Here is a 12,340-nt window from a genome sequence, read left to right as displayed (position 1 = left end):
TTCTGTCTGTGACAAAGGTACATAACTAATTTTTCAAAATCCAATAAATATTCCATAATGGTGATATTAGGTACAAAATGCTGACAGAACAACCACATGTTGGAAGAACTGGAGAAAATTCTAAGAAGATGGTGAACAGGGTGCTTAGTCTTGTAGGAACTGTTATAAGTTGAAGGTTAAATGAGGGATAAATGGCATTTCAGGCAAATGGAGCAACACGTACATAGTGATTAAAACATAAAAACATGATCAATTTTAAGAAACTGGTCCCAAGGAAACATGGAGACAATATGAACTTGATCCTGTGAGAGCAGGACACCAGCAAAAGTTTTCAACAGTAAGGAATTGGTGCTGTTAGACTAGATTTATTTTTAAGATTTTTATTTATTTATTTGAGAGAGCAAGAGTGAGAGTGAGAGTGAGGTGCGCACAAGTAGGAGAAGGAGCAGAGGAAGAGGGAGAAGCAGACTCCCCACTGAGCGGGGAGCCCGACACTGCCCCAGGACCCCGGGATCACGACCTGAGCTGAAGGCAGAAGCTTAACCGACTGTGCCGCCCAGGCACCCCTAGATTTGATTTTTAAGAACACAACCTGGCAGCATAGTAGTGAATAGATAAGAACTGGAACAGACTAGTTAAAGGCTGATCAGGAAAGCTTGTAATAAACCAAATGAGAGATGGTGAGGGTCTGAATAAAGAAAGAACACTGGGGGGAAAAAGGAGCTGAGAATTTTGAGGCACATTCAATGAACTTTGTAATGACTATGATATGAGGAATGAGAAAGTCTTTAGCTTGAGAGACAGGATGAATAGTGACTTCATTTGATCAGGGAGGGAATACAGGAGGAAGACTTTGGTTTGGAAGAGAAAATGAATTTGATTTCTTTTTTTTTTTTAATATTTTTTTATTATGTTAGTCACCAAACATCCCTGGTTTTTGTTTTTGTTTTTTTTTTTTTTTAAAGATTTTATTTATTTATTCGACAGAGAGAGACAGCCAGCGAGAGAGGGAACACAAGCAGGGGGAGTGGGAGAGGAAGAAGCAGGCTCATAGCAGAAGAGCCTGATGTGGGACTCGATCCCGGAACGCCAGGATCACGCCCTGAGCTGAAGGCAGATGATTAACCGCTGTGCCACCCAGGCGCCCCCCATCCCTGGTTTTTGATGTAAAGTTCGATGATTCATTAGTTGCGTATAACACCCAGTGCACCATGCAATACGTGCCCTCCTTACTACCCATCACCAGCCTATCCCATTTGATTTCTGACGTGTTAACTTAGAGGCTGCTGTGGGACCAGGCGAGGTGTTTTTGGTCTGGAGGTATTGAAAATATAGGATCAGAGGCTGATGATACAGATTTGAGTGTCACCCACACACAGATAGCAGGTGAAGTCAATATAATGTCAGCAAGAACACGTTGTGGGAAGAGAAGAGAAACGAGGTGAGAATAGGAGGAAATACATCAATAAGTAATGGATGAGAGATTGTGTCTGTTCTCTCGTCTATGGCTGATCCCTTTACTTGGACTCCTTCCTATGTTCTCAGGAACCTTACTCCATAAATTATCTGACTTCTCTCTTCTATTTTATCATTTCCCTTTTCCTGTAGGTATAAAAACGTGCTTTAGTCTCTGCCATCTTAAAAAAAGTTTCCTGAATGACACATTATTTCCAGCAATCATCCTTCACTATCTAAATGTCGTAAAGACTTGTCTACACTCACATTTCAGTTCTCTAGCTCCCACTCTGTACTCAACTACATCCTGAATTCTGCACAATTACTATGGGCAGGTAGGGCTCTGTAAAGATACTAATGATCTTCAGGGCACTAATCAAACGGTGATTTTTCAGTCCTCATCCTGACCTCTAAAAAGCAACTGACATTTTTCACTAGTCCCGCTCAGGAAATACTCTCTTTCCTTGTTTTCGCAAATACCACACCCTCTAGGTTTTCATCTGACCTTTCTGTGCCTACTTTCTTAAGATTCCTTTTTGAGATCATTCTCTTATATTTGGCCTTTAAGTCTTAAAATTCCTCAGGACTAAATCTTGGGACCTTTCTCTAATCCTTACTTCTCCTTAAGAGAATACAATCATGTAATAGGTCTTCAATTATCATCTATATGTAAGTAATACACAAATTTATATCTTCAGCTCAGACTTTTTTCAGCTCTGGATCTGTATATTGCACTAACATCTCCACTTCTATATCTTAAAAGAATCTTAAACACAACGTGTACAAAAGAGAATTCACATTCTCAACCCTCAACCTAGTCCTTTTCCAGTGCTTTCTATGTAAGCGAATCATGCCACAATCGTCCCAGAATGCAATTCAGGAAGCTAGAAATCCAGGAGTCATTCCTGACATGTTCCTCATCCCTGACCCTTCTGCAGCCAAGATATCAGCAATCCTCCCATCTTATTCTTTTTTTTTTTTTTTAAAGATTTTTATTTCATTTATGTGACAAAGAGACAGCCAGAGAGAGAGGGAACACAGCAGGGGAGTGGGAGAGGAAGAAGCAGGCTCCCAGCGGAGGAGCCCGATCTGGGACTAGATCCCGGAATGCTGGGATCACGCCCTGAGCCGAAGGCAGACGCTTAACGACTGCGCTACCCAGGCGCCCCCCTATCTTATTTTTTTTAAAGATTTTAAAAAATTTATTTGAGAGAGAAAGTGAGAGCGAGAGAGAACATGAGTGGGGGAAGGGGGGGAGGGAGAAGCAGGTTTCCAGCTGAGCAGGGAGCCCAATGCTGGACCCTGGGATCATGACTTGAGCTGAAGGCAGACACTTAACCAACTAAGACACCCAGGTGCCCAGTCCTGCCATCTTAATCTCTCAAATCTGCTCACTTCTTTTGACATGAACTGCTACCACCAAGACTTCTGTGATAGCCTCCTAACTATCCCTTCTTACAAACTGTTCTCTACACTCAAGTCACAGTGATCTTCTCCAGACTTAAACATGATGCCACAACTCTACTTATAATTTTTCAATGGCATCTGATTACATTTATGATAAAACTGAAGTCTTTAGTCTATTAGATCCTACAGGGGTTAGCTCCAGGCTGACTTCTATAATTTTATTTTCTATCAATCATTCCTTCAATTTCTGCATTTCAGTTATACTGTGTTCATTTCACTTCCTGTAATTCACCATGCTCCCATGTTCCCTCTTAACAATGGTCTTACAAATGTAGTCCCTTCTGTCTAGAATACTAACTAAAGTTCTATTATTAGTGATTACTTGATTGATGTCAAACACTACAAGTGCTACTTTTGCTAACTATATTATCTACAGTGCCTAGCATACAGTAGGTGCTCAATTAAATATTTGTCATTTACGCAAGAAGAAAGAAAACTGAAATGCACCCACGGAGGACGAGAGCGATCCAGAAAATAATTTTGACAAGGCAAAAGTAGTCAAGAAAAACAAATGCCATGCTGTTCAAAAAAAAAGATCACATAGGGTGAGTACTAAAAGTAGGTCAGTGGGTTTGGAATAAAGGAGATTATAGATGTCTTAATGAGAAGAGGTTTCACGGAGTGCTGTAAGTTAAGACATGCATATGAATATTGAATAGAAAGAGTGAGAGCAAGTTATTCTCTAAAGACGGTTTTCCAAAAGCTTTTTTAAAAGTAGCATTTACCTTTTAATGTCTCTATGAATATGATGGTTTTCATGTAAAAAACTGATGCCATTAGCTGCACCTTGAGCAATCTTGCATCTCATGTGCCAAGAAAGTGGTGGAGTATCATCCTTATGAAGTAAGAAACCAACCCATTAAAAAAAAAAGGATAAAAATATCTACAGAGAATATATAACAGAACATTTTTCTAGGCAACTACTGAAAATGATATATCACCAAGAATTTAGGATTGCAATTTTTAAAAATTGTTCAAAAATAATCTCTAAATAAGACCAAGTCAGAGTTAGCATTTCTTATTTGACAAGAAAAATATATAAGAGCACCTTCAAAGACTGGTCTTGTCTGATAATTTTGTGTTTAAGATTATTACCTAATAGAATAGCAATCCCAGTTGTTTACCTATCAACTGTATAATTTTCAAAGAGCAGGAAAAATATTAAGATTAATGTGGTTTAAATAATCTTGTCACAAAGTGAATATTAGTATTCCAACACATAAATAGAAAGCCGAACAATCTGATTAACAAATATCTTACCAAGCAAGACAGCCTGTCTAGTAATGAGCCATTGGGCATATAAACATACACTAAGCAGAGGTCATCTCCATCACTTGAGAAACCAAGCAGTTCTACTAAGTTCTCATGTTGACACCTACGACAAATAATTTTCCACTCAAAATTATTATGACACATACATATATTCAGCTGTAGGTTGGAGGTTATTCAATTTAGAGCTTCAACAGAAAAAAAAGAGCAAAAAATGACAGGCTATCCATATGTTTATAACGTGTTTATGTTTATTTTAACTGTTTACAATTTTCTGCAAACAGTTCTTTTAGTCAATATTGATCAACATTAGAAGCAAATCCTTTTTCTATTTTATTTAGTTAAGTAATCTCTATATCCAAGGTGGGGCTTGAACTCACAACCCCGAGATCAAGAATCGAATGCTCTTCTAACTGAGCCAGTTAGGCGCCGCCTTTTTCTATTTTATAGTACAAGCTTAATAACTTAGAATTTGGAACTTGTGAGTTTGGTTAAGGACTGGGCTGATAATTACTTTTGTGTAGCACAATTTTCAATGATAGTTTTACAGGCAAGAGTTCAAGAAGTCTGTTGAAACTGGTCTGGCAACCATTGCAAGAATTTTCTAACACATCCAAAGTACTGATTTATAGACATCTGATCTCTAACCACACCTAATTTACACATAGTTGATCTTTAATGATATCTTATTATTTATAACCTAATTTGAATTTCTTTATCTACTTGAAAGGAATAAAACTAAAGAGAGCTGAACTATAACAAAACCTTAGGTATCTGTGGTACAGTAGAAAGAAAACTGGGCAAAGTCCTAAGCTTAAAGTTCAGCTCTGCCACCCCCTGGATATTTGACCTATAGGCCAAATTAACACTTAACACGTTAACAACCTCACAAAGCTTCAGCAACTTCATCAAATGTGGATAATAACCCTTACCATGCAACATGGATGCTGTGAGAATTATATGAGCAAATACATGAGTGCCTAGAAATAGACTTAGAACATAATACGTACTCCATCCAAGTGCTTACTCATTTTGTTGATACAAAATCATCTAAAATTCTGGCATTTCATGATTTCAAATCAGACTTTAACTTGAAATCAGTCTATCCTCATAAATATTTTAAGAAGTGCAAATTAAAACAATAAGTACTCTATTTTCCATCAAACTGGCACAATTTAAAAACGAGTAGGTAACATCTGCTGAGCTTGCGCTATATATAAGCCACTGTAGTAAGTTAGTTACCTGCTTTGTTTTATTTAATCCTCACAATAACTTAATGAAGTAAACACTATTACTATCCCATTTTATAGAAGAGAAAACTAATGAATAGACAGTTAAGAAACTTGGTCAGGGTCATTCGGCTAGTAAGGTCCAGAAATTGGTACTTATTAAGAAACAGAAATAATATTCAATGTGGTGAGGTAGCAGTGAAATTTAAATTTGTAATACATTGCTGGTAGGAGTATAAATTACCCTAATTTACTCATAAAGCCATTTGGACATGTACTTGGAAAGTTTTTAAGAAGTTCATGCATTCTGAACCACTGATTGTTCTAGGATTCTACCTGATAAAATAAGCAGAGTTGCATTTAAAGATTTATATACAACGAGATTTAAAGGAACTTTAATCTATAATATTGAAAATTAGAAACAAACCTAGTAGGGTATGGGGTTAAATAAAATATAATCATCATATATGCTAAATAATTAATATACAATACTTTAAAATTAAAACTAATATACAATAACAGAATATTTTAAAATTATTTTTAAGGACATGGGAAAAATGCTACACACACATCATGAGAAGCAAGCACATCAAAATACTAGCTATGGCTCTCTCTGAGTGATATATTTAAGAGATGGTTTTCATTCTTTTAAATATATATTCCTGTATTTGCTAGAATCTTTGAACAAATTACTTTAAGGATTGCCGAGTGGGTGTAAGACTGGGGGGAACAAAATCCCGAAAGTTGTTTTTTTAATCAGCGTGCATTATTTTTACTATGACTAAATTAATTCCAGTCTATTATTTCTTTCTTAAGGTTAAGCAGTTACAATTGGTAACTTATAGGAATGGGTGTAATTGCGTGTAAATTGGTAAATCTCATTAGGATTCATACCAATAATGTTGTAAGGTGACAGATGGGGACTAATTGTGGTGAGCACGGAGTAATGTATAGAATTGTCAAATCGGTATATTGCATACCTGAAACTAATATAACATTGTAAGTCAATTACATTTCAAGAGTAAAAAGAAAAAAAAATTTTTAAAAAGGAAAAAGAAAAAAGCTCAAGCTCTGGAATCAGACAGGTGTGGATATGAAAACCAGATCTCATTTTTACGGGCTACGCGGCCTCGGGCAAGTTGCAAAACCTAATTGAAAAAAAAAGGTAGGGGAGGTTATAATAACTGTTATGAGGACTAAATGAGACCAGACACATAAAATACACTGCACTACAATTATCAGAATAGAATCCTGATTTGTTTCTCTTACTCTTCCTGATGACGCCCAACAATTGTCAAGTGTACTGGGTCAATGTCTTCTAAGGATTCTGGCATATAAATTTTTTCTGGTTTAGGGTTGTTAACATATCTAAGGGCCTTTTATTCTGTAATTTTTTTTGTATCTCCATAACTTAATTCTCGTGAATTTGGGAACAGCAAACATGATAACAGAAGATAGTTGAAATCCTTTGGAACTTTGCTATGATGTAAAGTAAGAAGTGCTGTTTAAGCTCCAGGCACATGAGTATATGTAGTCACAGACTTGTAGAGTCAAAATTCTTTCAATTCCTCTCATCTAAACCCTTTAGCTTAATTCTACATATTTGGAAATATCACTAGTTCATGGCACCACTCTGGGTGAGAAACCAAGTCCCTTCCTCCTTGATCTGCTCTCTTCCGCTCTACCACATTGCCAAATTAACTTACTTTGCCATAACTTTTATTTCTTGATCAAACTGCTGTTTCAGTTCTTCAGTACTAATGTCAACCATCTGAAAAAGTAAAATAATATATAATACAATACAGTACAATAACCGCAAGGCTCCTAAAGATAGAAGGAGGTGCAAAAGATGGCCTGGCTGATCTTGCTTTCCTTAAAATAGCAAGGCATTATTCTCCCCATTTTATAGAATAACTGAGAACTAGAAATATTAATGATTTGTTCAAAGTCCCATGGCTAGTTAGTGGAAGGGAAAAAAAAAACCTTATAAACCATATAACCATATAAACCTCACTCAGTTATTGTAGGAACAAAATGAAACAATATGAAACTTTACCGCATAAGCATTCTGAAGAAAAAATTTGCGGTAACAAAAACATAAGCAAATTTGAAAGGAAACAAAAGTATTTGTAACATATATGACAACAGGTGACTATCTTTACCATATTAATATATTTTAGGTGGATATTTCTAGAATATAATAAAAGAGTTATAATATAACAAATCAAGTACATGGTGAACACTCTAGGAGAAATGGGAATGAAGGACCTAGACAAGAATTTTTTCAATCTTTTTTCTTATTGTATATTTTTAAGCTTTATTTTTAAATGAGAAAAGTAACATAGAGTTATTTTTAAAAATTTTCTTAGTATCTTCCCATTGTCGTCTTGATTATGCATGAAGCACTATGTACAACAGGGCTTCTCAACTTCATTTTGGGAATCTTCTGAAATTATATGTATACTCATACGTGTATGTCCATAACTACATTTTTGTAGGGATAGGATGCATAGCCTTCAACAAATTTTTAAGTGTTAAGAACTACCAGCTTAGAATGATGTTTAAAGAAAACATGCACTGAAATAATATATTACCTAAAGATTAATTTAAAACTTATGATATAGCACACCAGGAAACAATTTTCCTTTAATTCTTTTACTCCTAAACATATAACTTACTGCTACAAGCTTCTTCACTGCTACAGTTTTGTTGTTCACGTAGCCTTTATATACAACTCCAAATCCTCCCTCTCCCATCTTGTTGCCACCAAGAGAAATGGGTCTCTCATCAAAGTTATTTGTGACATTCTTCAGTTCATAAAATGAAAAACTGTGAAAACCTATAAAATCAATAAAATAAGGAAAAAAGTACTTTGATAAAAAATATATTGGTTTTAATAACCTTAATATTTTCTCAACTTGATTATTTCATATACACACAAATATTTACAACTTTGGATTAGGCACGATAGGAGAGAGTACAGTTATCTTTTAAAATAAAAATTTAAGCTTTACCTTGAGAATTCTGCCTGGTGAGCCTCCACCCAAAATTCCAGTCACTTATGTTCTTTATAAAATGACCTTTTCCTCTTTTTTTTTTTTTAAGATTTTATTTATTCATTTGACAGAGAGAGAGAGCACAAAATGACCTTTTCAAGTCATGTAAATATTTACATACTTTGTCATACTTCTGTGGTTGTTTGTATGTCCTATTGCCTGTATTCACTGATAACACACTGACTAATACAATGACGATGGTGCTTAATAAGTCAGGAGAGGAAAAAGAAAACCCACAGAAGAGCAATGGCCAGGGCGCCTCGGTAGCTCAGCCGGTTAAGCGTCTGTCTTCAGCTCACGTCATACTCCCAGAGTCCTGGGATGGAGCCCCATATCAGGCTCCCTGCTCAGTGGGGAGCCTGCTTCTCCTTTTCTCTCTGTCCCTCCCCCTGCTTGTGTGTTCTCTCCCCTTCCCCAAATAAATAAATTAAATAAATAAATAAATAACATCTTTAAAAGAAAAGAGCTATGGCCAGTGTGCACAAACAAAAGGGGAGATTTATTTCAAAGCAGTGATGGTCTTAATGACAAACCCACCAGCAGAAAGCACTGCAAATGTTACTTACGTGTATCACTACCTTCTAAACTTGTATTTTCTGGACTTGAGGAGTCAGGTGGCATACAGTTTTGTTCAATATTCTGCACAGGTAACACAAATGTCCTGTCTTTGCCATGGAGAGGCACATGCTTCTGCTGAACTGTTACAGCTTCTTTAGAAGGTAGTGTATGAACCGTTTTGGGAACAGCATCTGCCAAATGAAGTAAGATACAAGTTGTCCTCCCATAAGAAAAAGTGTTTATGAAAAAGTTAAACGAGGAACTCAGTTCATTTGACATCATTCCCATTTCCACAGGTTAAACCTCCTTTTTTCACAGCACACACAAGAAGCTACCTAGTAAGAATTTGTAAGTTTTGGATAAAGATGAGTAGAGAGGGTAAGGTGGTGTTTTCAAAAAGTCTACAAGCCACCTACATCAGAAGCATTGAAGTGTTTGTTTAAAAACATCAGCCTTAACCCAAGTCAAGAATTCTAATAACAAGGTCTGGAATAGAGCCAAGAATCTGTCTATGTAACAAGAACCACAAGTGATTCTACTGTACACTGAGTACTGAGAACTGCTGGTTTAAGTGGCATCAAAGGGGAAAAAATAATTTATGAGGAAGGCTTCTAGACAGTGACCTATCAGAATACAACATAAGGAAATCGTGATCACAGATCCCATTGGGGTGGAAGTTGAGGGCGAAAAAAAAAAGCAAGAGCTCAAAAAAAAAAAAAACAAAAAAAAAAAACAAAAAAAAAAACCCAAACCTAATTTCCGTCCTTCTAAACTTCCTACTGGCACAAAACTACCTGACTTGAATTGTGGGCTCAGACCCGATCACGAAGCCTCCATTTCCTTAGCAGCAAGTCTGCAGTGTCTTATGTCTGGGGTGCTTGTATGAGTTGGGGAGGGTGGAAAGAATGAAAAGCACTTTCAAATATAAGGCTCATCTACCAGGAGAAAAAAGTAAGAGTAAGGAGACATGTTTCTATTTCTGCCACTTGCCTTTCCACCCTAATTGTTGATGCCCTACTCACACTCCGTTTACCTGGTAGCAACAGACTTGCTGGGGCAAAAAACTCATTTTGAATCAAAAGATGCACAAGATCACCAACTGTGCAATTTGTGGTGCCCCAGTCAAACAGCAATTCACAAGTGGGACTTTTTCCAGTTTGAAGTAATGCTTCAAATCTCCTTAAAAGCAAGTGACAAAAAAACCAAAATTAGTATGCAAAAGACTTCATATGAAAATAGGAATCATTCCCCCATGCCCCCGTCTCGCCCCCAGCACCTCCTACAGTATTAAAGGAAAGGAGCAGCAGGAGAACCAGCGAGAATTACGGAGAACCGGGAAGACAGGCAGAAGGGAAAAAGATGCCGAAGGTGATGACAGTGTAAGTTAACATACACTGAATACTTATTGGGTATCTGCTCAGGGGGACACAGGATGCACCCACGTGAACTCATTTAATTCTCAAAGATACTATGAATATAATACTAATTTATTAATGAGGAAACGGGTGGAGAGGTAAAGTAACCAGCCCACAGCCACACAGCCAAAACACTGAATTTAAATTGAGATCCAAATTCAGATCTCACTGACATAAGGGTGTGGTCTCAACCTCCTAAGCTATATTACTTCCCTACCTGACTTAATAACTCTGCTAGCCATATGCTTTTTAACAAATCATTCTGCTCAATGAAATAGAATGCTATACATAAACTTGAGGAATTACTCCTTTGATCTTAATCATATTTCAATTATGTTAAAGGAAAAACAGATCAGTTTTTCATTCTTATTTCTTTAAAAATTAGTTTGAAAAGTAACATTTAAAAACTTGACATTTTTTTCTGGTTTGCCTCCAAATTTTTTATGTTGAAAAATTTCAAACTTACAGAAAAGTTGTAAGAATAATATCATGAAAAACTGTTTCCCCTTCACCTAGATACACCAACTGACCAGTGGAAACACTGCCACCTTGTGTTCTTGCCCTCTCCCTCTCCCTGTGTGTGTGTATGTGTGTGCGTGTGTGCACACACTTCAGAGCGTAAGCTAAACGCCTTGTAGAATGTCTCATAGTCTAGATTTGTCCGGCTACTTTCTCACGATTAAATTCAGGTTAAAAATGTTTGGTAGGAACACTACATAGGCGACAACGTGTTCTTCCCACTGCATCACATCCAGAGCCACATAATGCAGTCTGTGCCATTATCAGTGACCCAAAGTGTGATTACTTGGTTAAGGAGGTGTACGTCAGATTTCTTCCTTATAAAGGTAGCTTTACCCTTCATAATTCATAAGTAACCTGTGGGTAATACTTTGAAATCTTGTGCATATCTTGTTCATCGACTTTTTATCTTGTGGTTTTAGCATCACTGATGAGTCTTGCAGGCATCAGTTACCCATGGGTGGTTGTAAACTGGTAACTATCATTCTTTCAATAATTTTTTGCTGCCATTATTCTGTAGAGCTTTTTCTCCTTACCACCACTGCTTCAACTATTCTCCAAAAATTTTTAATAGTAATATCAATAAACTTTTCAAGGTTTAACTTAAGGTGCTTCTTCTTCTTCTTTTTTTTTTTTTTTTTAAGATTTTATTTGTCAGAGAGCATGCACACACAAGCAGGGGGAGCAGTAGGCAGAGGGAGAAGCAGGCTCCCCACTGAGCAAGAAGCCCAATGAGGGGCTTATCCCAGGACCCTGGGATCATGACCCCGAGCCAAAGGCAGATGCTTAACTGACTGAGCCACCCAGGCATTCCTAAACTTAAGCTTCTTTCAAGAATTTAAGACGTTTATCCTTCATATGAGGAACTGTTTCCAGGAAGGACTAAGATGGGAGTTAAGGCTTTGGGATCTTTATCAGGTTATTACTGAAAATCACAAATTAATGTCTTTTCCTCTTGCTTCCAAAGACAGATTTGGGGCTGACATTTGGGTTGAAATCACTGACAAAAATAAAATCTATACTCACATTTTATAGTAACTCAAGCAGAGATAAATAGAGACAAAGAATGAGATTATCTGGAGATAATGTTGAAAAATCCTGGCTAAGAACTAAGAATTCTGTTCATAGATGTGTACATTTACAAGCAACTTTAAAATGTCAATTTGAAGAATTCCCAAAGCACACCGTTAAAGTGAAGTAGAGATTCACATACTTAGAATTTTACTAGAGATTCTTATAATACCCTTACGTTCAATCTGGACATGACAAGTGTGAGGCAGAGGGAACTTTCTCAGCTTGCTAAACAGAAAACTACAGTAAAAATGGGAATCTTGATTCTAACCCAAAAACTTATCTGCAAGATCACAACACT

At 36.7% G+C, this 12,340-nt stretch overlaps 1 protein-coding gene across 1 annotated transcript in view; it reads right to left on the bottom strand.

The window, feature by feature from the left end:
- The window catches only part of IRAK4 (interleukin 1 receptor associated kinase 4), a 29,953-nt gene that overhangs the window by 13,051 nt on the left and 4,562 nt on the right, over positions 1-12,340 (bottom strand). Inside the window, exons 3-8 of the mRNA XM_045801239.2 lie at positions 10,068-10,213; positions 9,043-9,225; positions 8,099-8,259; positions 7,127-7,191; positions 4,183-4,297; positions 3,648-3,757 (exon numbers count right to left, since the gene is read on the bottom strand). Coding sequence (XP_045657195.1) covers positions 3,648-3,757; positions 4,183-4,297; positions 7,127-7,191; positions 8,099-8,259; positions 9,043-9,225; positions 10,068-10,213 — 780 coding nt within the window. The remainder of the gene's footprint in view (positions 1-3,647; positions 3,758-4,182; positions 4,298-7,126; positions 7,192-8,098; positions 8,260-9,042; positions 9,226-10,067; positions 10,214-12,340) is intronic.

Source organism: Ursus americanus, chromosome 25 (assembly GCF_024610735.1).
Source record: "Ursus americanus isolate L20-20 chromosome 25, mUrsAme1.1.p, whole genome shotgun sequence".
NCBI classification, from domain to species: Eukaryota; Metazoa; Chordata; class Mammalia; order Carnivora; family Ursidae; genus Ursus; species Ursus americanus.
This window is presented reverse-complemented; position numbering and strand designations above follow the sequence as displayed.